Raw genomic sequence first — 26,524 nt, 5'->3', positions numbered from 1 at the left:
CTTAGCCCTATAAGTGGGATCACAACAGTAGCCCTCTGGAGCTTTGCAGCCAGCAGAGTGTGCAAACTTGTATATGGAAAAAACAGTCATCATTAAAATCTTAAAATTTTCCCAGTCCTCAGAGTCCAGTTCTGCCACTGCCTACAAGGTTGTTAAGCCATATGAGACTCAGTAGGCTAAGAACTATCCATGTTAATCTATGTAATTAAATGCTTCTAGATGGGAAAGAAATTGATACCATACTTTTATTGAGAATCAAAATGAAGATGGTTAAAAGCTAGGATAAAAAAACAAACAAATCTAACCAATCAAAACAAATCAAACCAAATCCTGAAATCAATGGTAGTTTAACAAAATTAAACTTCCTCTTGCTCTTTTCCAGTTATTTTTGAGAAGAGTATAGGCTAGAAATTAACCAATAACAGGTTGAATTACCTTTCGTTATCCGGAAGGGTCAGCCATTGCAGTATTGTTAGTATTCTGCGCTCATGGGGAATGACACTAGACCACAAAAACACAAAAAAACGCCTTTTTATCAGAGACTACAAGAAGCATCAGAACAGTCTTGCTATGAACTGATTCTACAGTGACTATCATCAATCATAATAATGTCATTTCCTTTTAGTATATTGCATCTTGTTTCTTGTTTGGTACTGATTCTTATTTTGCAAATAGTCGCATCTGATCTCTTGAATGTCCACATACTCCTAAATAAATTGGATTAAAAGCTCATAAACGGAGTCAGAACTGAAGGTAGGAAACTGAACTATTCTAATAGCAGTGACTAAAGATCCATCCTGGTATCTTTAACCCAGATGAACTGCTTTTATGCACGGTAGTGCTGCCGTTGGATAGCTGGCATGAGTGAAAACCATGACATTTCTCACACTGGTACAAATCTAACTGCTAGTCTTAAAGACATTGGAAAAACTCCCACTGACTTAATAGTAACCAAACAGGATTAAGCAGGTGTAAATCAAACCAGAGTCATCTGAAACATCAGGCAATCAGCATGGTGACTCACACAACATTTACAACTTCTCTCTGCAGAATGGATAAATCACAATTCACTGTTATCCTGAGACATCTCACTTGGCTGCTGAAGCCAAATTATTGCTATGGGAATTACTAAACACGTAAACAGCTATTACATTTCAAAATATCTCATCTTAAGAAAGCTCTGCAGATCAGTGACCATACAAGTGTTTTAATACAACAGCACCAGTGGTTTCAAATTCCCTTAGATCAATTGCAGAATCCCAATAAGAGTCATGTACAACCATCTTGGATTCACCTTAGTGAATTAAATTCAGCATTTTTTGGAAGTGTATTTGATGGAGAAATGCAGATGTCATTTTGAAACAAGTTACTTAATGGCTTGTACAACAACACTGGTTGCCATTCTCCATCTACACAGGAAACTTCCACTTGTAGAATTATAAGATGAGAAATAATGCTAAAATTTGCAGACAAAGAAATATCATAAGACAGAATAATGTTAGGTGTTGCCGTTTTGAAACTTACTAGCTGGCCAATTTGAAAAATCTTCATTATTTAAAAAATAAATCACTTGAGACTTAGAAGTGTTTAAATACTACTGTTTCCTTAAAAGAGTTATTCTGAGTTTTCTTCACCAAAAACATTCCATGCTCCAAATTAAATGGTACAGTTTTAAGGAGGATGTATTTCATTCATATGTAAAGTGGCTGAATCCCTTTCTTGCTACAGGCATATATATCTACAATTCAGCCTTGGTTATTTTTCCTAATGTTTTATATATCCCCAGATATGGATCAGCCAAGGTGCTTCTGGTTCCCATGTAGTTGTAGTGCTTTGGTATTGCATAAATTTCTGTGCTTTGTAGAGAAGCAGATCAAAGCTCTGACTGGTAAATGACTTGCAAACCTAAACCTCTCACCAGCTATATACACTGTACATTTATTATTTCTTCCATATGCTTATGATATTCAGAGCACCAAAGAATATTATTCAAAATGGAACCAAAAAATAGGCAAATCCCATCAGTACTTTTGATCTTGATAGTATGACCATTTTCTTCATTCCTGCAATCTTGCCACTTCAAGGAAATTGAGACATTGATACATCTGAATTCCTCAGAACTCAGAAGTTATTAAAACTCATTCATTTTTAGTTAGAAAAATGTCTTAGTTGGGACAAGGGAAAATAATTCAGAACCATTAAAGAACAGAAAAAAGAGCAAAGGTCCTCAAGGCTATCTCTTAATAAATGGGAACTAGATTATTATTATTCAAAGGCCAGGCTGGATCATAAAAGGAGGGAGTGAATTAGGCTGTTGATGTCACATGAAGTGAAGAAAATAAAAGTCTTGCACAAACACTCAGAAGTCTAGAAGACTTTGCCAGCAATACTGAGGAGGCAAAACAACACAGTCAAATGAAGGAAAGTAATTTTTGATACAGTCACTCTACTTTTGTTCAAACAGCTGCTAAATATCAGTGTATAAACCTGTGTCAAACTGTAGTTAGCTTTAGTTATGAGAAACATTTGAGAAATGAAATGCGAGGCTTACAGGTACAGTCTCCAACTGAGCAGCTACCAAACGTTTACAGCAAGGAAAACAATTAATAAATATTTGCACTGAATTAATTCAGACTTATTAGTTACAAATCTCCAGAAAACAGAGACACTTACACAGACCAGAAGAATGTGCCAGCTTTCACCCCTTGCTTGGCTGCAGTAATCCAAATCTAATGAGGAAAATATAAGAGGATTAGAATGTGTTCAGATCCTTAATGACCCTCTGAAATCAAAAGAAAATGTTTTCAAGGCACATTCTTCTACCCTGAGCTTAGAAATAAAAATTGCAGGCTTCAGCTTCCATCCCTAATTTGAACGTGTGGAGTGACAAACCTACACAGATTCTGTAGCAATGCATCAGCTGATGTTTTGTAGTTTCACCCCTAAATATCTTTGTTACTTCTAACAGAAAGCATTACAATACATGGACCGAAACTTCACAAGTATCTCACCCCATTTAATTTCCAAAAATCAGACATACCTCACCTGCGCTCTTTAACATTCAAGTTTTGAAGGACACTCAGGTAGGAAAGAACACAGCTCAATACTCAGCAGGGTCTACATAAAAAACCCTCTTTGCTGATTCTGTTATCAGTAGCCATCAGCAAATAATGAGCTGATAAGGAGTACCAAAAAATAAAAGGGAGCAGAGGTATAAAGAAAGCGTGAAGGAACACCTTGCTCCATAGAAGGTGAAGAACTTTTTGAGCTCACCCAAAGTGGTGATGGATGGAAATGACAGGAACAATCTCCCAGAGTTTTTCAAATTCATTTTTTAAACTCATCTATTTTCTGGCTATAAAACAGTTTGAAGCAGCACGTTCTACAGTATAGACACACAATGTATGAGTGTAGTTTTGTTTGGTTTGAGACTGGCAATGTCACAATGTCACATACCTTAATATTGTTCCCATACTGGGAAAACACGTTATTAATTCTTCTCACTTCTACAAAACATTGCAACTATATTCACTCCTGTTTATTACTTTTCAAGTTAGTTTGATCTTTCTTCAGTGAAAACCACATCATACTCTAGTTATCCTCATTGCCTCTTTCTCTTTTATTTTTATTCTAAGAATACCTATAGAAGGCAGGGGAAACAGAATGACCCAAAATCAAAAAGGTCCATAATCAGTTTGTAGCCTGGTGGGACTGAATTTCTTTGCAAGGATCTAGCAAATTATTTTAAAACTTATTTCAAAAGTGGTAATGACTTAAATGCTAATATTATGCATAAAACTAGAGAATTGCTTTCCCGTGTCATTATTTACACATTCCACAGTTTAGTCATTTTATGACCATTTAAGCCAAAACACAGATCCCTTCCTTAATGATTGAAAAATCTTTGACTTACTTTAAATCAGCTCTTCAAAATACATTCAAGGCCACTCTACCTTGCTCTAATGGGCACTTATAAACTGTCACCTAGGCATGCATTATTCAAATGTCATGCATGAATTATTCATGCATTAGCCTTAACTGAATTTAATTTGTCACAGTCTAACGGAAGATCATTTCCACACTGAGGCTGTAGTTAATGGAAATTAAATTTGAATATTGTTATGTTCACAATTATGGAAAAATGGATCCTATTTTCCTTTCTAGTGCCACGAACATACCTCCTACCTTATCTTTACATCTTTTACTCCTTCAAATCTGACAGAACTCAATCCAGTTCATTTAAAATCACAGCTATAAAAAAAGCAGTTGTTTTTATTACATCCTAACGTTCTGGTAACGTATCCTGTCTTTTTCAGGGAAGAATATATCCAAGGTAACTATAGAAATGATTGTTTACTAAATGAACGCAACAAGAACAGAAGCAGAAAGTCCATGAATTTGATTTTACATGGGAATCTGGACACTACTGAACAACAGAGAGACTGTTTTGGAATGCTCATGGACAAACACTGACTGGACAGAAAGATGCGGTTGAAAGCGAGGAGAGGCAAGGAAAGCTGCCTTCAAGCTGGAGGCTGTATGCTATAGTCAGAGGTGTGCCTGTAATGCAAAGACATATCCACAAGCCCGTTTGTGTCATCTATGTCAGCAAAGGGTATATAACTCCAACCCAGACCCTGTGTCAAACTAAGACAGGAGCTACTCCATACTCATTAGTGGTTCTCGGCCTTCCCACATGAAAAAGAGTCAACATTTAAAGCAAATACATTTTCCATTGCACTTCAGATTTATTCCCAGAGCAGAATCCTACCGCAGCAGAGGAGAGAGGTCAAATATAAATTTAGCATAACGAGTGTCAGCTCCACTGCTGTTATGCTCCTTGGTCTTGCTATACTTGGAAAACCATTGTCCCTCCAGAGCTGCAGCAGATTTATTTTTCTTTGAAAGTGTTTGTGTTCCTGCAAACTTGAAATAATTTTGCAGTTAACTTTGGGATGGTACCAATAAACTAAGTCCAGGGAATTCAGTTTTAGAATTTTACCATCTGTTTGACTTTCTAGTGCTTTGGACTGCACACATACAGGTGGTCCAGTCTGCATCTTGTCAACTAAATGAAACAAGCCAAGTTCCACCCACAGCAGCTGAGTATGTCCTGTGCTTCTCCTGACTGTTAGCATTGCTGAAATCACTTGTAGATGTCTATTTCAGGCTTCTCCTCTATCATACTGTAGGGTCTGACAATCTCTCCCAGGTGATCTTAGCAGGGATCACCCCTAGTTGTACTATCTTCTGTCAGCAGTAAGAGAACAGCATGTCCCTTGAAAGGGCACCTGGATTGGCTTCAGATAGGGAAAAAAAGCACTCCCTCTGCTCCCAATGCAGCAATTTACATTGGCATTAACGATTTGAATGAGAAAATGCATCTGCTGCACTTGAAACGGCTAAGACAGCGATCTGTTAAAGTAAGACCAACAAGTCAAATGGTCCATATCTATCTGCAATGTATGTGAAGTAAAGTCTGAAACGACTCCCTCAGGACTTTTCCAGGCAGAGACTGGTTGAAACCAAGGTTAAAAGAAAAGCTACTGGACATTCATCCCTCTTTCTTTGAACAGGATATTAAAAAAACAAAACAACCTTTGGTTTGTTTAAAAGCAAAATAATAAAGCCCAATGTGATTCAACATCATACCTAAAGCCACTACACATAACAAAGCGTTTGCAGAGACATCATTTAAAATGAGAAGTTTAGTAGGCATGGCAGGGATGGGTTGATTGGACTAGATGATCACAGAGGTTTTTTCCAACTTTAATGATTCTGTGACCTTACAGTACTCACTGAAGCAGCAGCAGTCTCCCAGATGAAAGAGTTTTCACCTACAAACTTGAACATCAAACTTCTAATATGTTTTGGAGCTGTGACAGAATATAGTGATGGCAGTCACTATTTCTCTACCAGATGTGCTCCTGGTAGCCATAACCCTTTACTGATTAGCTAAAATCAGGTAACAGACTGGCAGCTGGAACAGATGATGGGCATGCACAAATTTACTTCCTACTCTTGGCTATAGGATATTAACTCCAGTACAAAATCAAGGTAAGCTGCTACTACAGCCTCATCTCTCAGTGTCACTAACTTAAATTCACTGACTTTCAAGAGAGAGTGCAAGTCATTCATGCCTCTTCCAAGTTAATATGAGTCCGTGCAATCAGTGTACAATACAAAAGAAAAAATTAGGTGATGTGCTCTCAACACTGTCCATGTGAAACAGTCAAAATCAGGAACTGAATAAAAATTGTTTCATCTCCTCTCTGTTGGTTAGAGTCACAGTCCTTAAGTTATTTAATCCTAGATATTCCAGTACTGAGCATGTAAATGCAATATGTTATATACACATCTGTCACATCTGTTCAGGTCATTTATCATAAAGTGTACTGTGTTACCCATTGCAAGGTCAGTTCCATTTGTGAACTTATGTAATTTATTTGCCATACATAAATACATTGGCTTTAAGTGCAAATGTTAGTTAAACAGATACCTATAAAATTCTACATCAGATGAGCACTCTGGTTTTCAGATGGGACACAATTTTATAGCATTGTAAGTTATGAAAAGACCATATTTCTGATTTAATTGCTTAAGCAAATAAGAGAGGAATACATATTTAAAATTTATATATATATATATATATATATATATATATATATATATATATATATATATATATATATAAAAGGTTAACTAGTCTGTGTTCATACTGTGGCATATTGGGAATTGGAGGATATCTAAATTTTCCATCATAAAAAGATTTGGTAAATTACAGAACCACTGTTTCAACTCAAGTACACTGGCAAACATCCCAAGACATGATAAACGTGGTTAACTAGATGCTTACAAGACATCTACTGTAAGCTAGGTAGATCCTCTTTGTTGACAGACTACAGTTATTCTTTCTTTTTCTCTTTTATTTACTGATAAAAATAGAGAGGCTAAGCAACTTCAGGTGGAAGTGCACTATGCAATACACAAGTCCCAAGTTCTCCCTTCTTTCAGTTCCTAGGCATGTGTTTGCACAAATACTACAAAGTTCTTCAAATGGCTGTTGAACTGTCTTTGAAAACCTGCACGGACAGCGCAGCATCTCCCTACATTTAACCTTCTGTGAATAAAAGAATGTCCATACATTTTCAAGGTCTGCCTGTGTCCTGTTGCATCATTCAAGAACAGCAGTGGCACACCTCAGGTCAGGGCCAACAGGAGGGGCAGGCCTCATTGCGAGCTGAGCAAACACAGCTGCCAGCCAGGGAAGGAAATCCACGTCAGGAATGGAGGTAGCACAGACACCCACTGCAACTGGGAGGAGGCCATGCAGGAATGGGAAATCCCTTCCATGTCTAGGATTGATGATCACTATTTCCCAAACAAACATAAACAAGAGTGATGCATGCAAGTAGAATTAACTTGGCACAGTGATGCTACTTGTTACCTTCCTGCATCATTTGCACTTTTCCTGCCAGTGAGGTAAAAGTTGGAGTCATGACTCCCACAGGCCTTGCTTTAGCCATATTTCCTCTTTCTTACAATTTTAAAAGTGAAAGTGTCATACAAGGTGCCCTAAAGCACCCTCTATGCTGTTATAATTAAGATATTTCTGAAAAGAGAGGCATTTTTTGCGGCAAACTCACATACAAGCTGGACAGCCTTCTCAAGGGGCCTCTCTGTCCTCATTAACTACAGCCCTCATAAAACTACAGTATTATACCTATCATCTTCTGATCTTAAGGAGACCAAAGGATTATTTCTAAGATCACTGAGAAAAGCAACATATTGCATGCAATGTAAGCCAAATCAACATGTGGAAAACTACTGCTAAACGGAAGCCAAAGGCAGCTGGGGTCTTAATTTAGGCAGTTGACTTCAGTGATTGAAGTTTCTTGGATGAAAACAGTCTCAGTCTCATGAAAAATGAGCAGTGAAGTTAGTTTCTCCTTTGAGAACAGGGGCTCTGATGCTCACAATTTCTGTGAGATGCTGTAGCAATACGAGAAGGAGTGGTTATGCAGCTGTTTCCTGTCACACATTTTTTTCTTTCAAAAAACAAGGTGGTTTTAAGCTTATATAATAAATAAAGGTTATATACTAAGTCCGAAAAACAGGTTTCAGGAAGTCTCACCACCAGTTAGAGGATCCCTGAGCACTTCCAAAGCTACCTGCTCCCTCCTTCCCCTTTTCCTATTGCTTTTAAAATAAATTTCTCACAATTCCCTGTGTGAAAACATTAAACTACTCATTTGTCAAATCTCACTGATGCCATGTGTTAGCTTGGCTGCTTCCTAGCAAAGTGCTCACTATCAGAACAAGTAATTTAACAAAAAAAAAAAAAAACAACATACATTTTAACAAACTATATACAGTAGACTTGTCCAGGAGCAAGGAAGTATTTTAGGAATGATTAATGTTAAATGACATTCTCTTCAAGGCAGTTTCTAATTATAATGTGAAGCTAGGGACCCCAATAACAACTTCTTCCTTCCTAGGGAAGGTGGGCAGTTTTAGATGATAATTCCCTGTTCTGTGCTAACCAAGTACCTCTCTGAAGCTGCATACTACACTTTGAGACCAAGACCTAAAAGGGATTGGTTGAATAACACTTTGTGATGTACAGGCAAGACTTTCTTTCTTCCTCCCTTAATTTTACTGTCTTTGAAAACCTGTCCTTTTTTTGGCAGTTTTTAGTCAGTGTGATGTTTAGGTAAAATAATAAAAAATAATTAGAAATTCACTTAGAGATCAAATTCAATTAGAAATGAATTAGAACTATGTATCTAATCCACATAAAGGAGAAAGAACTTTTTTCCCATCAAAATCTCTGCCCTCTAAGTTTTAGTAGCTCATTTTCACACTTCCTTGATTCTGCAAATAAATACATGCAAACCATGCATTTCCTCCATGTGCAGAGAGGGGGTCATTTATGTTAGCAGATTTCTTGCAGAAATGTTCTCTCTTCTAACCCAGGCAGTGGTGGCCACTCACATTTGCCAGACTTACAGGTTCTCCTCATAATAAGTGCGTAGGAACTGAATTACAGCCATCCCTCTATGCATGTTCCCAGTACTCCAAGGAGATTTCCAGCTTATTATCTGATTCCTGTATTTTTCTTTTAACGCATCCTTGGATCAGCTGTTCTATTTTAACACCCTTATTTGTGTATACAACACTCCCCTTTATCCTCTGAGAATTTTTTTCTAGCGTGTGGTCATCCACAGTTGTGTAACTTCCTTGAACCCTTTTCAGCTGACATTTTTCATGACCCTTGTTTACAATCTGGAATGACTTATATTCTCTGTAATAGCAGAGGTGTTCCTAATGAGTGGGTGTTAGAATTACCCAATATCCCCCACTCAACATGACAGCTGATGCAACATACACAGGCTATTAAAATATTGCAGTTTAAAAATAGAGACATTTGTACAGTCCCTGAAAGTTTGAGTTATTCCTACATAAACTCGGTTGAGATGCACAATTAAATTTGCAATGTACAATTAAAATTGCTGCTGCCTAACAAGCTACCAAACAGCTGGCCCACACTATTGTCCATGAGATCCATGTTTGACTGCAGCAAGCACACTGCAGATGCCATTCAGTGTGTGGCTGCTGCTGTAGCTAGGATGAAGGAAGAAGCTACCTGCTGCCTCCCTTTCACTGCTCCTAGTTTTATCCCACTGCTTTGCTCTGATCTAGATGGATAACAGCCTGGCACTGCATCACCTTCTCTACTCTACACAAACTATGCTAAAAACTAACCCAGGTCATAGCTGGGTGAGGGAGCAACTACGCCCCTCATTACTGCTGACAAATTTTACAAGTGCACAAATACCTCATTCTGGCTCAGCTACAGCCAGACATCTGCCTGTCACACATCTGCCTGCAACTCTAAATGGTCTTGTCTCGCATTTGTTGTGGACTAAAACTACATGTGGACAAATAACACATGCTTGCTAAGTAACTTCCTTTCGTCTCCTGGGACACTAATGTCTTAGAGATTTGGAGGATGACATTGATCATTTGAGCAAACAGCAATGACAGATTATGGTATTCCCAGTCCCCTTCCAATACACACCTACATTTCAGAATCATAGAGGCTAGACCTCTGGAGATCATCCAGTTCAACCCCCTGCTAATGCAGGTTCGCTAGATTAAGCTGCAGCAGAAAGCATCCACTCAGGTTTTGAATATCTCCAGAGAAAGACTGCACAACCTCTCTGGGCAGCTTGCTCTAGTGCTCTATCATCCTCAAAATATATTTTTTTCCTCATGCTTGTATGGGATTTCCTGTATTCCAGTTTATGCCCATTGCCCCTTGTCCTGTCACTAGGCACCACTAAAAAGAGCCTGGCCCAATCCACTTGACACCTACCTTATATACGTTTGTAAGCAATGATAAGATCTCCTCTCTGTCTTTTCTTCAGGCTGAACTGACACTGGTCTCCTAGCTTTCCTCATATGGGAGTGGCCCCTCATCATCTCTGTGGTCTCTCCCTGGAAGTTCCCTCTCTTTGTTAAACTGAGGAGCCCAGAATCGGTCACAGAACTTCTGATGTGCCCTCACCAGGGCAGAGAAGAGAGGGAGGAGAACCTCCCTTGTCCTGCTGGCCACACTCTTCTCAAGATACCCCTGGCCCTCTTGGCTGCAGGAGCACCCTGCTGGCTCACTGTCAACCTGTTGTCCACCCAGGTCCTTCTCCACAGAGCTCCTTTCCATCAAGCCTTAATCTGTACTGATGTATGAAGAAATCTAGCACTGGTTCCCATTTAGAGGCATTCTTTCTGATTACAGAGTGGCTCCTCAGGGAGTAAGAAGACTTGTACTGCTTCCTGTAAAAATGGCGTCAATTTCTGGTGTAGAAAATGGCACTATCTGGTTTAACTGCTCAGGAAGTTTTCACATGCTAGTCCCTAAGTTATCAATGTAGTATATGCACCTTGGCTGCTTGCATGTAAAACTTACTAGTTTAATTTAAAACTATCTTTGCTGGCAATTTAAAGCAGGTCACTAAAGCATATGGTAATAGGAGAAAGTTCAGTAGAAGTAAAGGGACCTCCTTTTAATCCTTAGAAAGAGGCCATTTTCATGCCTAAAATAAGGATTCAGACCTGGAGAAAACCAATTGCAATGCTTATTCAAGAGAGAGATCCACTCAGCCATTGCTGCTGTGTTCTAGGCAGAAATTAATTCACAAACTTCTACACCCTCTGCAGCATGTCAGGTAACAGCAATCACTTGTGGACTTAACAAATAATAATTATGAAGTTGTGCCATGCTACTCTGACAGAACATTAATACTGAAACTGCCAGAAGAACATTGCTAGGACGAAAACCTGAGAAACCCGTAATGAAAAGGAAACGCTGTGCCACAGTGACAAAAATACAGTAATTCGTGTTAAACTGCTGCCTAAAATGAGGGTTTTTTCCCAGCCACATCTAATTTATACTTATCAACACAAGCACCTTTCCATAATCAATGGCTTTATTATTCTGAAAAGCAAAAGCCAACTAAAAACGTTACATTGCACTGATAGACACAAGGCCAGCCATGGGGAGATCAGGTACAAATTGTTCACAGATGTACTTTTTAATTATTATTATTGGCTATGTTCCACAGCACAGGGGGAGGGGAAGGAGGAGGGAGAGAGAAGGAGGGAAACTGAAACTTACTGGTTGACCTCCCCACCATCTGTGATTGAATTTCTCTCGCCCTCGAAGACTGAAGCTGGCATCAAACACTGGGTCATACATTGAATTGCCAACGATTCCATGTGATTCAGGATAGAGTCCCTTTGTGCAGAAGTAGATTAATTAGTAAAACCCTAATGCACATAAATGCAGTCCCCATAGCTATCTGCAAATACCACTGAATTATTTTAAAATGGGTGTCTTTGTAACAGCAAAAAAGGTTTTAACTTCAACATAAGAACATTTAAAATTGGCTGTAGTAGTGAAAACAGCAGGAAATGACTGAATTGTGCTAAAAGGAAAAAAAAAAAAAGCACAAATACTGCTGCTGCTGGATATTTTGAAGTATTTTCTCACTGGTTAGAAGTTAGTTTGAGGCCATCAAAAATAAGCAAAAAAAAAAAAGAAGAAGAAGATTTATTTGAACTTTGAGTTCCTCTTTATGAATTCCCTTTCTGGAAATGGTAATTCATTTTCCAGTAGCAAGAGTTAGAATCTGCATGCTCATTTTATAATAGTTTATATTTACTAGTGCTTCTGTTAGAGCTATTTCTAAGAAGAAATGAAAGCAAGACACCCAAACAGTGATATAAACCCAGAGGCTTTATACCTCCACTTCTCCAGAAGTAAAGGTGATTTAAGAGGTTTCTGATCTCCCTTTCTCTCCTGCCCTCTCCCATACTCAGCTACTTGTTTGTCCATCCCTTCTTTTATCTTAATATTTGTGCAAAGGAAGAAAAAGGGGGGGGAAAAAAGTGGCTTCTGCTTCAGGAGCACTGACACATGGCAGTGTTTGCATCTCAGACTTGGGGACAGCCTGGCCACCAGCTGTGCCACCAGGGCACAGAAGTAATGGTTCGTTTACTGTAGAACCCAAGCAGCATCCAGACACACTCAGCAGCTGTAAATTTTAAGTGGGTTGCTAAGTCAGCCCTACTGACTTCAGCTGCTCCAATGAAGGAACAACTGCTGGTTGTATTCTGGGCTGTTGTTTTTTTTCCCCCCAGAAAAACCATGACCTGTAATTATACAGCAGTACAAATAACTGCAAAAACAGGCATAGGAAAATGCAGGAAAACAGTAACATGCATATTAGAGAGAAATGCTTTATCTCAAAACTTCAAAATACTGAAAAAAACTACTTAACATAAGGGAAAGAAGGATTGACTGTGAAGGAGTTCTATTAAAAAATATATATATATTGCTTCCCACAACCCACATTTCTAGTGAAGTGCAACATTTTATCACCAAAAAATCCTTCCCAAGGACTTACAGTAGCGAGGGTGTACAAGTTGGGGAAGGTTTTTGTAGGGTAGACCGGCCTCATGTAAGGAGAATGTGTTCCACATGATCCTGAAAAATCAGCAGGGAATGCAAACGTTACAAAAGTGAAGCTCTGAGACAAAAAAGTCAATTGCTTTCACTGAAAATGCTGCAGAAAGTGGTTAAACTTTAACCAACTTAAATGATCACCCTCTGATGACCACTGGCAAGACTTCCTGCAGTGCTAAATCCACACATGCTACTTTGCACTTCACAGTAAACAGCTGAAACAGAGAAGCTAGTACTACTAAACTAGCTACATTTCCATGGACTCCCTTCCCAGTTATCCCGCTTTCAGTGTTCATACTCACTGGAAGTGTCTTGCTGTTAAGTAAAGGAACATGAGAAATCACGGACTAATTTTAAATGACAAATACACTGAAGCAGGAGTTTCACAATAGGCTTTGGCCACAGCTCCCCAGTTGGCTACACAAATGCAAGGGACAGTAAATAGACAGTGAAAAAAACACCTTTCAAGGATATGAGCACATATCTCAATATCTCACATATCTTAAGCTACCATACTACACTAAAAAGCTCAAACATACAGTGTGTTCAGTACACTGCAAATCCAGGACCCACGTCTTCCACATGTGTGATTCAAGTGCAAAATTTTCCAGGCACACCTCAACTAGGCTATACAATGTTATGATACATATCACATACTGAAGATTCGTTTATTTGCTGGCAAACCAAATTAACCCCACCAATTCTGGGTTGCATTCCCTAAAGCAGCTCTCTTCTCATTCTTTGCTGTAAGCTGCTTTAGCCAGGGTCCTTCAAGCCACCAGATGATACCATCTAAACCTAAGGGGACTAATGCAATTTGCTTTTATGGAAAATAAATGTAATCTTTATTAGAGTTTTGAGTCAGAAAAGCCCTGCATTTGGCAGAGCCCTTCTACACGCCAGACCCATGCTGACTTTTGTTACTCAATACACAATGAAAACAACCAGACTGCATGAGACTGTCTTTCGTTTATTGTAAGAAAACAGATGTACTCACTCAGTTTTTCAATATTGGGCATGACCTTGTTCCCTTTCTTCATATATGATGCACGGAAACCATCAACAGAGAAGATGATCAAAGGAGGACGAACAAAGCTAAAAAGCAGAAGCAGCAGGAGTATAAGTCAGCATTTCAAACAGCATTTCAAAATGATTTTATGGTTTTTTTGGGGGTTTTTTTTTTGTTTGTTTTTGGGTTTTTTTTTTTTTTTTTTTTTTTTTTTTTTTTTTTTTTAATTTTCACTTGCTAACTGAGGCTCCAGAGAATTTAAAGTACGGTTACTACATGCGCTATGTGTTTTTTTAATTAATTAATTAATTTGGCTTACTTGCTTACTCAACAGAGCAGTATAAACTGATAATCTTCATTCTTAGTAACATTCAGACTGTGGTCACAGTCAGCTGAATGACTACATTCCAACATAAAAGAAATCTTCCCTAAGCAGCCAGAAGTACACAGCCCAAAAAGGCAAATGCTTACAGAAAGAGATGAAGTAGAGGCAAAAAAAAAATATCAAAAAGTTGTGTGCAGAAGTACCCAGCCTAGCACACAGCCTGTAGTTAAAAACCACATGTTTCAGGACAGCTGGTCTTCTGTCTTCACAAAAAGTCCATGTGGCATCTTGTGCAAGCTCTAAGAGGCACAGCCCATTCTCACATACTAAAGACGATGGTATTTCATGTCATTTAATTACATTTTGTTTACTACTTCTACTTGGATTTGAATCCAAGCAGGCATAGATGTGTCCTGGATGGACATGCCTGAGTGCTTAATGATGGTCACTCACTGCAGGGGTAAGATATCATTGTTACCAGTAGAACAGGAGCTCCTATTTCCTCCAACCTCTTCTCCAGACTGAGCTGCAGCCCAGTGCAGCACCTAAGCAGATGTTTGCCTTTAAGCATATTAGTAAGATAACTGGTTTCAGATGCTCTTACATTTTCAATGCCCTTCTTCTGCCTTTTTTTTTTTTTTTTAAGTCAAGCCTATTACCCATTGCAGTTTTGAAATCCCTTCACTTAGTAAGATAACATTAAAAAAAAATAAAAAATAAAAAAATAATTAAAAAAAAGGCCTCAGCCAGCCTAAATTTCAGAGAAATCAGAAAAAGATTCCCAAGGTCTCAAAGGGTGCTTAATTATCTTTCCTGCTCAGATAAGTAAAACAGGCAAACCCATCAAAGGTGATCCGAGGACAAGAGTTCAAGCCCCCATCATTGCTCACATTAACAACCCAATTGTACAAACCCTGAAGGACAGGGAAGTAAGCAACTCAACTATTCAGCAAAGGCTTTACAAAGATAAGGCAGAAAGATGATGCTCAGAGTGCTGGACCACTGTCCTTGTTGTACTTGGCTTTAGGGTAACAAGCAAACCACTTACCCTGCTGGACATTCAGGAGTTTTTATCTCTTCACAGTCATCATCCACCCAGTGGGTTTCTCCTACCAGAAATTCAAATCAGAGTTTAAGAAAAAAAAAAAAAAAATCTGTGAACACAGCATCAGATTTCAAAGAAAAATTCAAAAAAATGAAGTCTAAATCTGTTAACAGACTGTCTCATTATACTTTCGCAGACAATGATCAATGAAGGGACAATGTCCCTTCCACAAAGCTGAACAAATGTTCTGGCTACGTTCTATTCAACAAGAATATCCAAACTGTCACTTCTAGGAGCAGCTCTTAAAACTAAAGCTAAAACTTCCTAGATGAAAAAATGGTAGTAAAGCTTTAGCAACAGCAGTCATTTAAAAAAAAATTTCTATTATTTTCAGTTTGTCAAAAAAGTACAGCACTCCTTCTGGTTGCCAATTCATACCCTCCATCCCGACAGGTCTGACGTCTCCGTGACCTGCTTCTGCTGGCTAACGACAAAATAATAAAATAAAAACTCTTTCTAGGGAAGAAAAACAACTCTAAGTAGCTTTCAACAGGTTGAAGGAGCTGATCAGCTCATGGATCAGGTGAAGACTCAGGAGCAGCTGAAGAAAAAGTATTAATAGTCTTTCAGAGCTAGCTTATTACTTTACATAATCAACTATTTTGTTAAGGCTTTTACTATTGAATGCTGACTATAGATTGGCTCATGACTTGCACTTTCACAGGTCAATTGAAAAACAAATTACTAGCTAATGAGGCTTACTTCCCCAACCTAGCACTATTAAGGGAACCATAGCTCAATAAAGAGAACAAAGGGAAAAGCACCATAGAAAATATCGGCAAGAAACGCGTCCTGCAGCAATTCCAATTGACCACAATGGGATGTAGAGGGATGATTTCCAAGGGAAAATAAAAATAAACACTATCCTCAGGTAAGCAAAAGCGTGGATAAAGAGGAAACACAGATCTCAGATAGGGCTTATTCCTATCAGAATATCAGGGACACTGAGATTTGTTGTCAGGCAATTAAAAAAAGATTATGTACATTGAACAGCAGATGTAAATTCCTCTGTCTTGACCCTTGTAAGTGAGAGCTCAAAAAAACGTCAGGAACTGAGAACTGTATCATCAGTATTTAAGTAGACTAAGCCTTGGGTCTCATTGGGAATAGGAAGAAAATAATCTATGGAGACTTGTTGGAATGTGTATATTTCACCTGAATTCCCAACAGCGAAATTCAAGTAAAGAAAATCCCACTTTCAGCATTTGGAAACTGTGCAGTTGGCCAAAAGGGTGCAGGGGGCGGGAAGGAAATCAAAGCTTAAATTCTTCACTATTAAACAAATGAAGAATTTAGAACTAGGTGAAATATAATAGTAAGAGTTTCTAAGGCTGATTTCCAAGGATCAGAATACCTCCACAGAATGGGAGACACGTTGTCAAGGCAGGACATGATCCAAACCATCTAGGTATAGGGTGGTAATTAAGCCTTCACAGCCTGTCCCCCCATCAGCCAGTTCAGGCTGTATTGCAGACATCGTGTGTCTAGAAGGTGATATGGTCATTCCCATCTTGTCACCTGGAGCCCATGCTACTCCATCCATAAATTAAAGCTCTTATATTCTCACAAACACTGTCCTGCAAGAAACAAAGCCTACTTGATGCAAGTAGTTTCAACAGATGCTTTTGTAGTAGGGATGGGAGAGGTTTCTGAGACAGAGATAACCTATCTAGGAATGCTCAGTTCCTTCTGAAACCATCAGATCTCCCAGCTTTCCTTGTGATGCAGTCAAATGCACCTGAATACCTTTGTATTTTGTTTTAAACTCTTTGCTTTCAGTATCTTTACAGGGTTTCTACTGTCAAGAAATTAGTTGCATTCACCTCCACTAGGAGTCCAAAACTCACCCTTTCTTCCTCCCTATTCCCAAAATTCAGAACAAAACAAAGAGGGTTCCTTCTCTAGAAAAAAACTTTACCATCAGGGTTGCCTATTATCAGGTTCAAAAGATAAGAGGCAGGAAGACCAAAGACATACCTTTGCAAACGACTTGGTAATTAGTGCAACAGTCTCCTCTACTTAAGCAGTCTTCAGAGCAGTGACAAGCATTGTCATCATTCCTGGTTTCTCCACAGCGGTCTTTGGTACATTCCCAGCCTCGAGCTAAAATATTCACAAGTAAGCAAGAATGAGAGATCATAATCGAAACGAAAAGCACTCACTCAAGCCATAATGACTACATCCAACTTTATAGAGTCTTAAATCTATTGTCCCAGTTTTGTGATTTCAAGTATGTCAAGCAGAAATAAAAGGGAACCTTGTGTCCTGCGGATACAGGACTCCTGCATTCACAGAAGTGCTTCAGCTACAAAGAGTTGTTGTAGTCCAGGTTTTGTACAACTAGAATGCCATAAAATACATGGAGGGGAGAAGAAAAGAAAGGCTATTGAAAGATAAATGGATTTGTCTGGAGTGCATTTTTGCCCAAATATTCAAGACCCCAGATGAACCAATGGGAAATAAAAGAGAAAGTTGGGAAGAGATTACATGGGTAGAAATTGATATTACGCTCCCATCAGCTCCTCACAGACAGAAGGAACTTCCAGTACTCAGTGGATGAGATTCAACACCAACTGCAAAGTTAGAAGAACTTGAAGAAACGTGCAGTCTTCTTATCTTGCAAATGACGCTAGGATTAAAGGCCTGTCTAAATTAGGGCAGCACAGTGCTACATTTTAGAATAGGGCCAGAGGATGTAACTGTATGGTTTCCCGTATGCTCTGGCCAAAGGAACAGGAAACTTAAAAGATTGCTTTTGACAACATGCAACTAGTTTAAAAAAAAAAAAAAAAGAAAAGAGCAATTTCTCTTACTCCCCATTTCTCCTTGATTTGGGACTTTTTTTGAATAAATATTTAATATTTACAGACTGTGCAAGTGATAATTGTCTTAATAAATACCTATGAGATTATAAGAAAATGTACACAACAATTCTAAGAGCTAGAGAGGTATCCCCACATTTAAGTGGATAATGTACCCTGTGGACCAGAGGCTGAGGAACTGAAAGCCTGTTCTTTTGTAGAAAACATCGTGCAGTGCACTGAAAGTTTTCAGATCCTCATATTCTTCAGTCATTTTCACTGGGACAAAACAGTCTTAGCTTTAAATTTGGAATTTCTTGGCCTGGAATCAAATGATTTTTTCATGGATTAGCTTACAATTTTTTGGTACCAAGGTACTGAAATGATATCATAATAAACAGAATTGGGGAAGTACTCTCAAACATCTCCCATCCATGAGCAGTGATAATTTTAGTCATTAGACTTCTCTTATTTGCTTTGTAAGTGTAATTCCTTGATAAAGCAAGGAAACATTTAATGGCAAAAGTAGAAAGGCACCTGTGTCAACTCTGACCACTAAGCCAACACTCAAAGAGATGAGTACAACTAATAATTCAGACGCACTATGGTAAGAAACAAAACAACACTCATAACACTCTTTGAAGTTCCCTTCTCATGTGAGTCCTGAAAAAAGAAAGTGAATGTAGAGCTGTATTTCCATTCCCTGGGGTCTAATGAATAGAAGGTAAACGTCTTTACCGGTGTGCTGTATTTGTCCTGACATCTGGAAATTAGAGTCTGGAGCATTGGTAACAAATCCAGCCTGTCACCTCTGAACAGACCTGCACTGCTTTAGCACTCCCAGCTTCCAAGGTACTTTCACAAATAAATGCAATGAACAATCCAAAAGCAAGCATGAACTGCTCAGTTATTAAGTTATCACTTTGGAGAAAAAAGGATGGTTGACACTGAGAGACCAACCTCCCATCTTTACTATCTCTACACTGTAATCTGGAAGGACAACTGGTGCCTGAATACCAATTATTGTTTGTGAATGAGTATCAAAATATCTCCTTTTCATATAGTACAAGCAGTACCCTGCCTTTTTCTGCAGAAACTATGGCAGAAGCTCAGCAGCAATAGATGCATATCCCTACCACTCCCAGCAAGGATACGTGGGCTGCATTTTGGATCAAGACAAGCCCAGTCAGCAAGAGGAGCAGAAGAAGACCCGGATTATGGCAGGGAGTGCTGGATTATAGCGGCCAGTCCCAACTATTCACATAAGCCAGGCATCATCAGCCCCCACCAACGCGGGGCAGGAGACCCATCCTACCTGTCTTTAAGCACAGCTCATCAAAGTCGAAGCAGCAGCTGTTGTAGCTCTTGCACAGGTTGTCACAGCGGCAGCCAGGAGGCTCTGCCTCTTGAAGTTCAAAGCATCTGTTTTTGCAGGAGCCAGAGGTACTGATCCAGGGGGAATCTGACAGGACTGTGTGGAACAAAAAACAGGGCAACATCTGTCAGGCCAGTAGCAGTGGGACAGGTGACTCAGCCCCAAGCCACTTGGATGAGTGAAACCTCGGCTGCCTGCTGAAGGAAGGGAAGGGAGCAGGGAAAGGAAAAGGGTTGCTTGCAGAACAAAAAAAATAATTAGAAAATTTTTAAAAATTGCAAAAAGGCAGCTTTGGGGGGGGGGGGTAGAGAAGAAGCAGCATGCTGTCATAACATTCCATATAGAAATGGACCTGGCTTTACCTATAACAATCAAGAGATCGTTAGCAGAAATGTATTAATATCTGCAAGGCCCAATTCCAGGAGCTGCAGCTATTCCTTAGAAGCAGGCCTTTGTTTTCAAAAACCAAGTGACATTTTCATGGTTGGCTGGGCAGTTCACATAGGAAAGAACTGCAATTAATCTACACGCAGTCAGCAGGACTTGGTCTGCTATACTAGAAGGTGCCAAATCAATGTCAAGCATGGGTGAAAACCATAAGATGCTCTATAAATTAATGGAGAAGCAAGTAAAGCAAGGCTTTTTGATGGGCTTCTGCAGAGCGTTAAATTATAATATCTAAACAAAAGACTGAAATATATAAGAAGTCAATGTATTTGATGTGTAAAACTAAATGGAAGATGGATAGTCTGAAACCATGAATAATGCATTAGACTTCAATAATCTACTAGCTGTGGCCCTTATTGTCAGAGCTGATGTGTGCTTCCCAGCTATTTTCTCAAAACTTATTATCTCACACATTTTTCCTACCAAAGATTCCTATGTAGCAGCACATTATAAAGCATAGTATATTGTATAAAGCAGGACAGTTGTGTGCTGCTCTATTGGGGTAATGCTATTTTATAAAATAAACTGAGACACATTCATGTTATTCCTTAAAAACAGAAGTGTTCCAAGGAATATTTCACAATTTCACTGGTACTTTGAGGAACCAATTAAATTAAGTATTTTTCTTTTAGACTATGTTTTGGCTTCGACTTTGGCAAAGCTCAGCATAGTTAGCAGTATGATTTTAAGAGAACTGATGCAATGGCACTTTTGGAAAAGAGCTGTTCTGATCATTCATGTATTTTTTCCCTACTCTTCTACATGGTTGAAAGTTTAGTCTCCACATAAACTGAGAAAAAAAAGAACTATTTCCAAACACAATGGCACTATTCCAACACTTTTAGCATTAGAAGATAGAGAAGAGGATGGATAGAAAAGAAGATGGAGAGGAAGGTTAGAGGTGATATATGTCCCATCGGCTGCCATCACCAGCACTACTGATCCACTATTTTTCTCGTGGCACTGGTAACAACGCAGGTTGGACACCAGCATTAATCACTTCAAGGAACAAACTGGGCAGCAGATCAATCCTTCAGCAAGGTTACAGTGGGAGGCTGGGATGACAACGGCTGTCATCATGGATCACGATAGTGGGAAGGCACATTCATCTGCAGGCTGGTAAAGGTAAAATAAAAAAATCATAGAATATCCTGAGTTGGAAGGGACCCAGAAGAATAATTAACTTCCACTCAATATTTTGGTCACCTGGACCTCCTTGGAGCTAAAAGTGGTTTATCTGTGCTGGCAATACACAGACCAGTGTTTTCTTTGGTTACACAAAAAGGCCACAAGTCTCTGCCAGAAATTAATCACATGAGAATTGTTTCAAAGCATGTAAACACTCGGATTTTCAGAGATATGAAGTATTAGTCCCTATTAATGACAGCTGCTTTGTGCTAAATGCTCCTGAATATATGTTACTAAAGAATGATTCTGTTATTTAACCTCTCCTGTTACATTCCTTTTGGAAGATAGGTAACATACTCGTATAATCACAGATTGAATAAACTGCAAATTTGGACTCAAAGGTATTACATACAACGACAGACTATATAGTATCACAGAATCATAGAATGGCCTGGATTGAAAAGGACCACGAAGATCATTTAGTTTCAACCCCCTGCTGTGTGCAGAGTTGCCAACCACCAGTCAGGCTGCCCAGAGCCACATCCAGCCTGGCCTTGAATGTCTCCAGGGATGGGGCATCCACAACCTCTTGGGCAACCTGTTCCAGTGTGTAACCAGTGCCTGGTCGCAGTACTCCAGATAGGGCCTCACAAGAGCCGAGTAGAGGGGGACGATCACCTCCCTCTCCCTGCTGGCCACCCCTTTTTTAATGCAGCCCAGAACACAGTTGGCCTTCAGGGCTGCAAGCTCACACTGCTGGCTCGTGTCCAGCTTCCTGTCCACCAGGACCCCCAAGTTCTTCTCCGCAGGGCTGCTCTCAAGCGGATCTTCCCCCAGTTTGCATAAATACCTGGGATTGCCCCGACCCAAGTGCAGCACTCTGTGCTTGGACGCGTTGAACCTCATGAGGTTCTCATGGGCCCACTTCTCCAGCCTGTCCAGGTCCCTCTGGATGGCTTCCTTTCCTTCCAATGTATCGACTGCACTGCTCAGCTTGGTGTCATCCTCAAACTTGCTGATGATGCACTTGATTCCATTGTTTGTTGTTGATGAAGATGTTGAAGAGCACCGGTCCCAAGACCGACCCCTGAGGGACACTGTTTGTGACCGGTCTCCACCCTGACACAGAACCATTAATCACAATCCTTTGGCTGTGTCCAGCCAACCAATTCCTAATCCATCAAACAGTCCATCCTTCAAATCTACACCTCTCCAAGTTACAGAGAAGGATGTGGTGAGGGACCGTGTCAAAGGCTTAGCAGAAGTGCAGATGGATGACATCCATCACCCTTTCCCCTTCCACCAAAACCATCACTCTACTGTACTTACACTGGCCTTGCTCTCTTCACTTCAAAGGAATGAGAAGGACACCATTTCAGAAGGCAAAGAGACACACACTAACATAGATTTAGGAGGAAGAAGTTGTAAACCTGACTGCCGATTATAGAAGTAACAGCATCAATTCTATCTAAAGGAATGCCTAGCTATTGTAAAGGGCAGCTCACTTATCAGGAAACCACTGCAACAAATTGTTAACAGAAGCTGTGCAATCTCAGATCTCGGAGATTTGAAGAACAGGTTAGACCAAGATCTGTCAGCAGCACTTCAGGAATAACTGCCCATGTCTTGGGATAATGTCTACAGAGCTGGTCAAGCTTCCTTCTAGCTCCATCTTCTGCAACTGTAATTAGGGTTTCCATTTCACATGAGGATGGCTTAGCCTAGCTACCTCGTTTGTCATTTTTTCCAGATCTTTTGGCATCCTCTCTATTAGCGGTGAGCCAAATTTTCCCAAATTCCATAGCAAATACAAAGCACGAGTCAATGTAAAACACTTTCCATGTAGCAATACAAAAGTAGATGTGGCTTAACTCCCTGATCTCTGTATACGTTATATATTATACATTAAGATCATTCCTTTGTTTACCATGCCTGACCTCAACTTTGCAGCCAGACCATGATTTTCAGGTCGTGCACAATGCCATGGCACAACTACCGGTGCATGCAGAATAGTTTGAAAATATATCATCAGGAGCCCCATTCATGGTTAGCATTTTCATACTGACAGAAGCCCTTGTACAGAACAAACTTATGCAGTTTCAGATTTTCTTTTAAAATTCCTGCATCTGTCTGCAAATTCCACACTGACATTTGCCTCCATGCAACAGGCAAAGGAACCTCGCACATGAAGATCCTGCTCTTCTTTTCTAATAGATAGAGCTTTCCATATCCCTTTCAAGCATTCTTTTTTGTCCAACTAAACTCAAAAAAAACAAAAACAAAAACATCTAATGATTGTCTTTTATATATATTAGAGAGAGATCTATACACTATGTATACACTATAAAATGAGACCAAGAAAACATTTATAGGCACTATAGTACTTCTATGGCATGCATGTACTATGTATAATGGGCTATGGAAAAAAAACAGATGTTGGATTTGACTTACAGAGCAGTTCTACACTAGATGAGAACTGAAGTTTGCCTACAATCATGGCATACTCCTAGAGAATTCAAAACTTGGTAATATGTGGCAATGGTTGGTAAAGAGAGTCAATACAAAACAATTAATTTTGAACACCAACAAATTTGGAAATGAATAAGCCAAGGCAGACTAGAGTTGAGAAAGAATTTATGGCAACCTTTCATTCTGAACATTTCCTAACGCTGGGCTTCTGATGAAGTACAACTGGAAGTCATACAACTGCAAGAATCTAAATAGCTTACTTGATCATAGTGTTTTTACTTTGTTAAAAATGCACCTCTCCATCATAAGAGTTTACTTTCTCTTCCAGACTCATGTGGCAATAATTTTGTCTTTGTTATCACCTTCCAGTTTTTACTGCAATAAAAGTAACGAGGCTGCCCAAACACACAAGGGACAAAACCCTCCATTACCTTTTGTCTTTCATTGTTGACACTTAGACTAGACGATGTCAACGCCAGGTTCAGGTCCAATCCCAACCATATGTGAAATCCTAAACAGACTGCCCCAAAATAACCCTTACTTGGGTTATTTTTATATTAAGCCTTTTTGGGAGATATCCTGTATCGCTTGCTGTTCTCCTGGGATACTGAGCTAACCTTCCTGCTACTGGAAACAGCACACAGCTGCTGTTCCTAGCCCTGGCAGCGCTGAATGGTGCTGGTGTGCTCAGCAGAGTTGGCGCTGATGAGCTGCAGTTGATTCCCAGTATCAGACCTTTGGGACTTCAAGGCAAGGCATCTCTGCCTGAAACCTAGACAGCCACCAGTGAAAGCAAAGCAGTCAGGTGTTGCAACTATAAAATGTAAATCCTTCGCATCACTGTTACACACATTACCCAAATGCTCTACAAACTAGAGATTAAATTAGAAAGAAATTTGATTTATGAGCAAATTTGTTTAACTGTGATATAAATACCAAAAGTAACTGCCACTATCTTTCTAGTTACCTAAAATACCTTTGCTCAGTGATCAGCAGCCTGGATGTGACTGGTTTCTGTGATAGAAGGGGAAAGGAGATCACAATATTCTTCACCAGGAACACAACAAACTCAGGCCACCATAAACAAATTTACAATGAAAATTCACAGGCTATCATTACAGATGGGTACTGGAAATGAAACCCTTTCACTTCAGTTATATTACCCAGCCCTAAGAACCACAGGTTCCCTTTCTCCTCCCAAAAGAAGGAACAGAGACACAACTGAACTCTACATCTATTTTAGGTTTTGTTAAGAAAAACACCAGTTTTCCATTGTATATGTTATTTCCACTCAAACGATGCCTGAACTCACAAAACCCTGTAGTGCTTCCAAACACAAACAGTCCCTTCTATGGCACATTCTTGCTCTCCTCCCCTAGACAGCACATCTGCTGGGTGCAGGACACTAGCACCTGCTCAGCCTCGCCACTGTCAGATGTCTGCCTTCTACTGTTCACAAGCTATCATGACCTCAGACGCCACAGAAATCCCCAAAGCTTTCCTCAGCAGCACATTCTTGAAAGTGTTACTCAAAATTAGAGAAATTGCTTCAGTAGTTACCAAAAGTAAACTGGCACTGTTAAACTGATAGGGCTGTTTCTTTTAGATCTAAAGGGGAAACTGTACAGAGCACAAAACAGCACGGGAGAGATGAAGCAGCTAAGGAAACCGATCTCTGCAAGACTGATGGTGCTCAATCCTAAAATAGGCTAGATTTTCCATAGTCGCATGCACACAGAGCAAAAGTTTAAGTAAATAGGAGACCTATAGGTGAGTCCCAAAGGTCAACTGACTCAGGCTCAGTGAGTTATTTCTTCATTATATTCTAGAGGTAAAAGGAACAAGCAAACTACTGTTTCAGAGTAGGAATGGCTTCTAACCACTGCACACAACACAAGGACATTGCAATCCACAATTTACGCCCGTTACTGTACCTGAGATTGGGCCCTCATCCCATTCTTCAGATCTCCTAAAGCGATTTGTTGTAAATCCCATGCAGACATTTACTCCAAAGGCAAAAGCAAATAAAGATATAACCTGCAAAAGCAAAACAGCAGAGTGATCAGACGGTGCAAATCCCCAGACTTCCAAGCCAAGAGCATTAGGATTAAAGGGGCAGAGATGGTCCCTGTACATTCGAGCTTCCCAGCGCTGCAGTTCCCATCACTGGCACAGCAGCTGACAGAGTCACCCTTTTAGAGTCGCACAAACCAGAAGGGGTTTATGAATAAAACATCTCTTTCTGAAGCTGAAACGCTCCTTTTTGTAGGACCTTATTCAGGAGAGACGGGTTACTCCTCCTTTAAAAGCAAACATGCTCTTTTCCTTCCCTACCTGGTGGAAGTGGAAGCAGCCCTTCTTAGCCATACTAGAGGATTCTTGAAAAGCCCGTACGGTACCGTCCCTTTTGCTTTATAGTGAGAGCAGAGCTCTGTTTGCTCTGAGAGTTCGGGCTATTAGCTACAAGTAATCCCACCTGGTGAGGTTGACAGGCTCGTGTGATTTGTCCAGGGGGTGATTTCATCATGTTTCACTCACAAATCGCAGCTCCGAGTACAAGAAGCTCCAGGCATCATCCCTCGCTGCGCCCTCCCCCCAAACACACACACGCACGCTTTTATGTGGTTTCCTCTGGCAAAGCAGGGCTTTCTTCTCTCACTGCGGCCAATAGCTTTTCCTGCTCATATTATTCTCCTCGCAAAAGTAACATGTCTAAAAGAGAAACCAAATGCGTCTCCATCTGGCTCAGAGAAGAAGAAGAAGAAGGGGGGGAAGCTCGCCCAGGCTGCGAAATGGAAATATCCCCACGCCACCCTCCAGTGCCACAAAGCGTGGGGC

The 26,524-nt window shown here is 39.8% G+C and overlaps 1 protein-coding gene across 9 annotated transcripts in view; it reads right to left on the bottom strand.

Annotated features, from left to right (window-relative positions):
• Positions 1-26,524, bottom strand: part of ENPP2 (ectonucleotide pyrophosphatase/phosphodiesterase 2) — a 70,079-nt gene that overhangs the window by 29,966 nt on the left and 13,589 nt on the right. For 5 of the 9 annotated variants that reach the window (XM_048940820.1, XM_048940811.1, XM_048940813.1 and 2 more), the window contains exons 2-10: positions 25,621-25,723; positions 19,583-19,738; positions 17,444-17,569; positions 15,410-15,470; positions 14,025-14,122; positions 12,969-13,048; positions 11,678-11,797; positions 2,674-2,729; positions 436-501 (exon numbers count right to left, since the gene is read on the bottom strand). In XM_048940820.1, the coding sequence (XP_048796777.1) occupies positions 436-501; positions 2,674-2,729; positions 11,678-11,797; positions 12,969-13,048; positions 14,025-14,122; positions 15,410-15,470; positions 17,444-17,569; positions 19,583-19,738; positions 25,621-25,723 (866 nt within the window). The other 4 variants (XM_048940815.1, XM_048940816.1, XM_048940817.1 and 1 more) reach the window with 4 other exon arrangements.

The sequence above is a fragment of the Lagopus muta genome, chromosome 3, assembly GCF_023343835.1.
Source record: "Lagopus muta isolate bLagMut1 chromosome 3, bLagMut1 primary, whole genome shotgun sequence".
In the NCBI taxonomy this organism is placed as follows: Eukaryota; Metazoa; Chordata; class Aves; order Galliformes; family Phasianidae; genus Lagopus; species Lagopus muta.
Note: the sequence above shows the minus strand (reverse complement) of the source record. Positions and strands in the feature narration are given on the sequence as shown.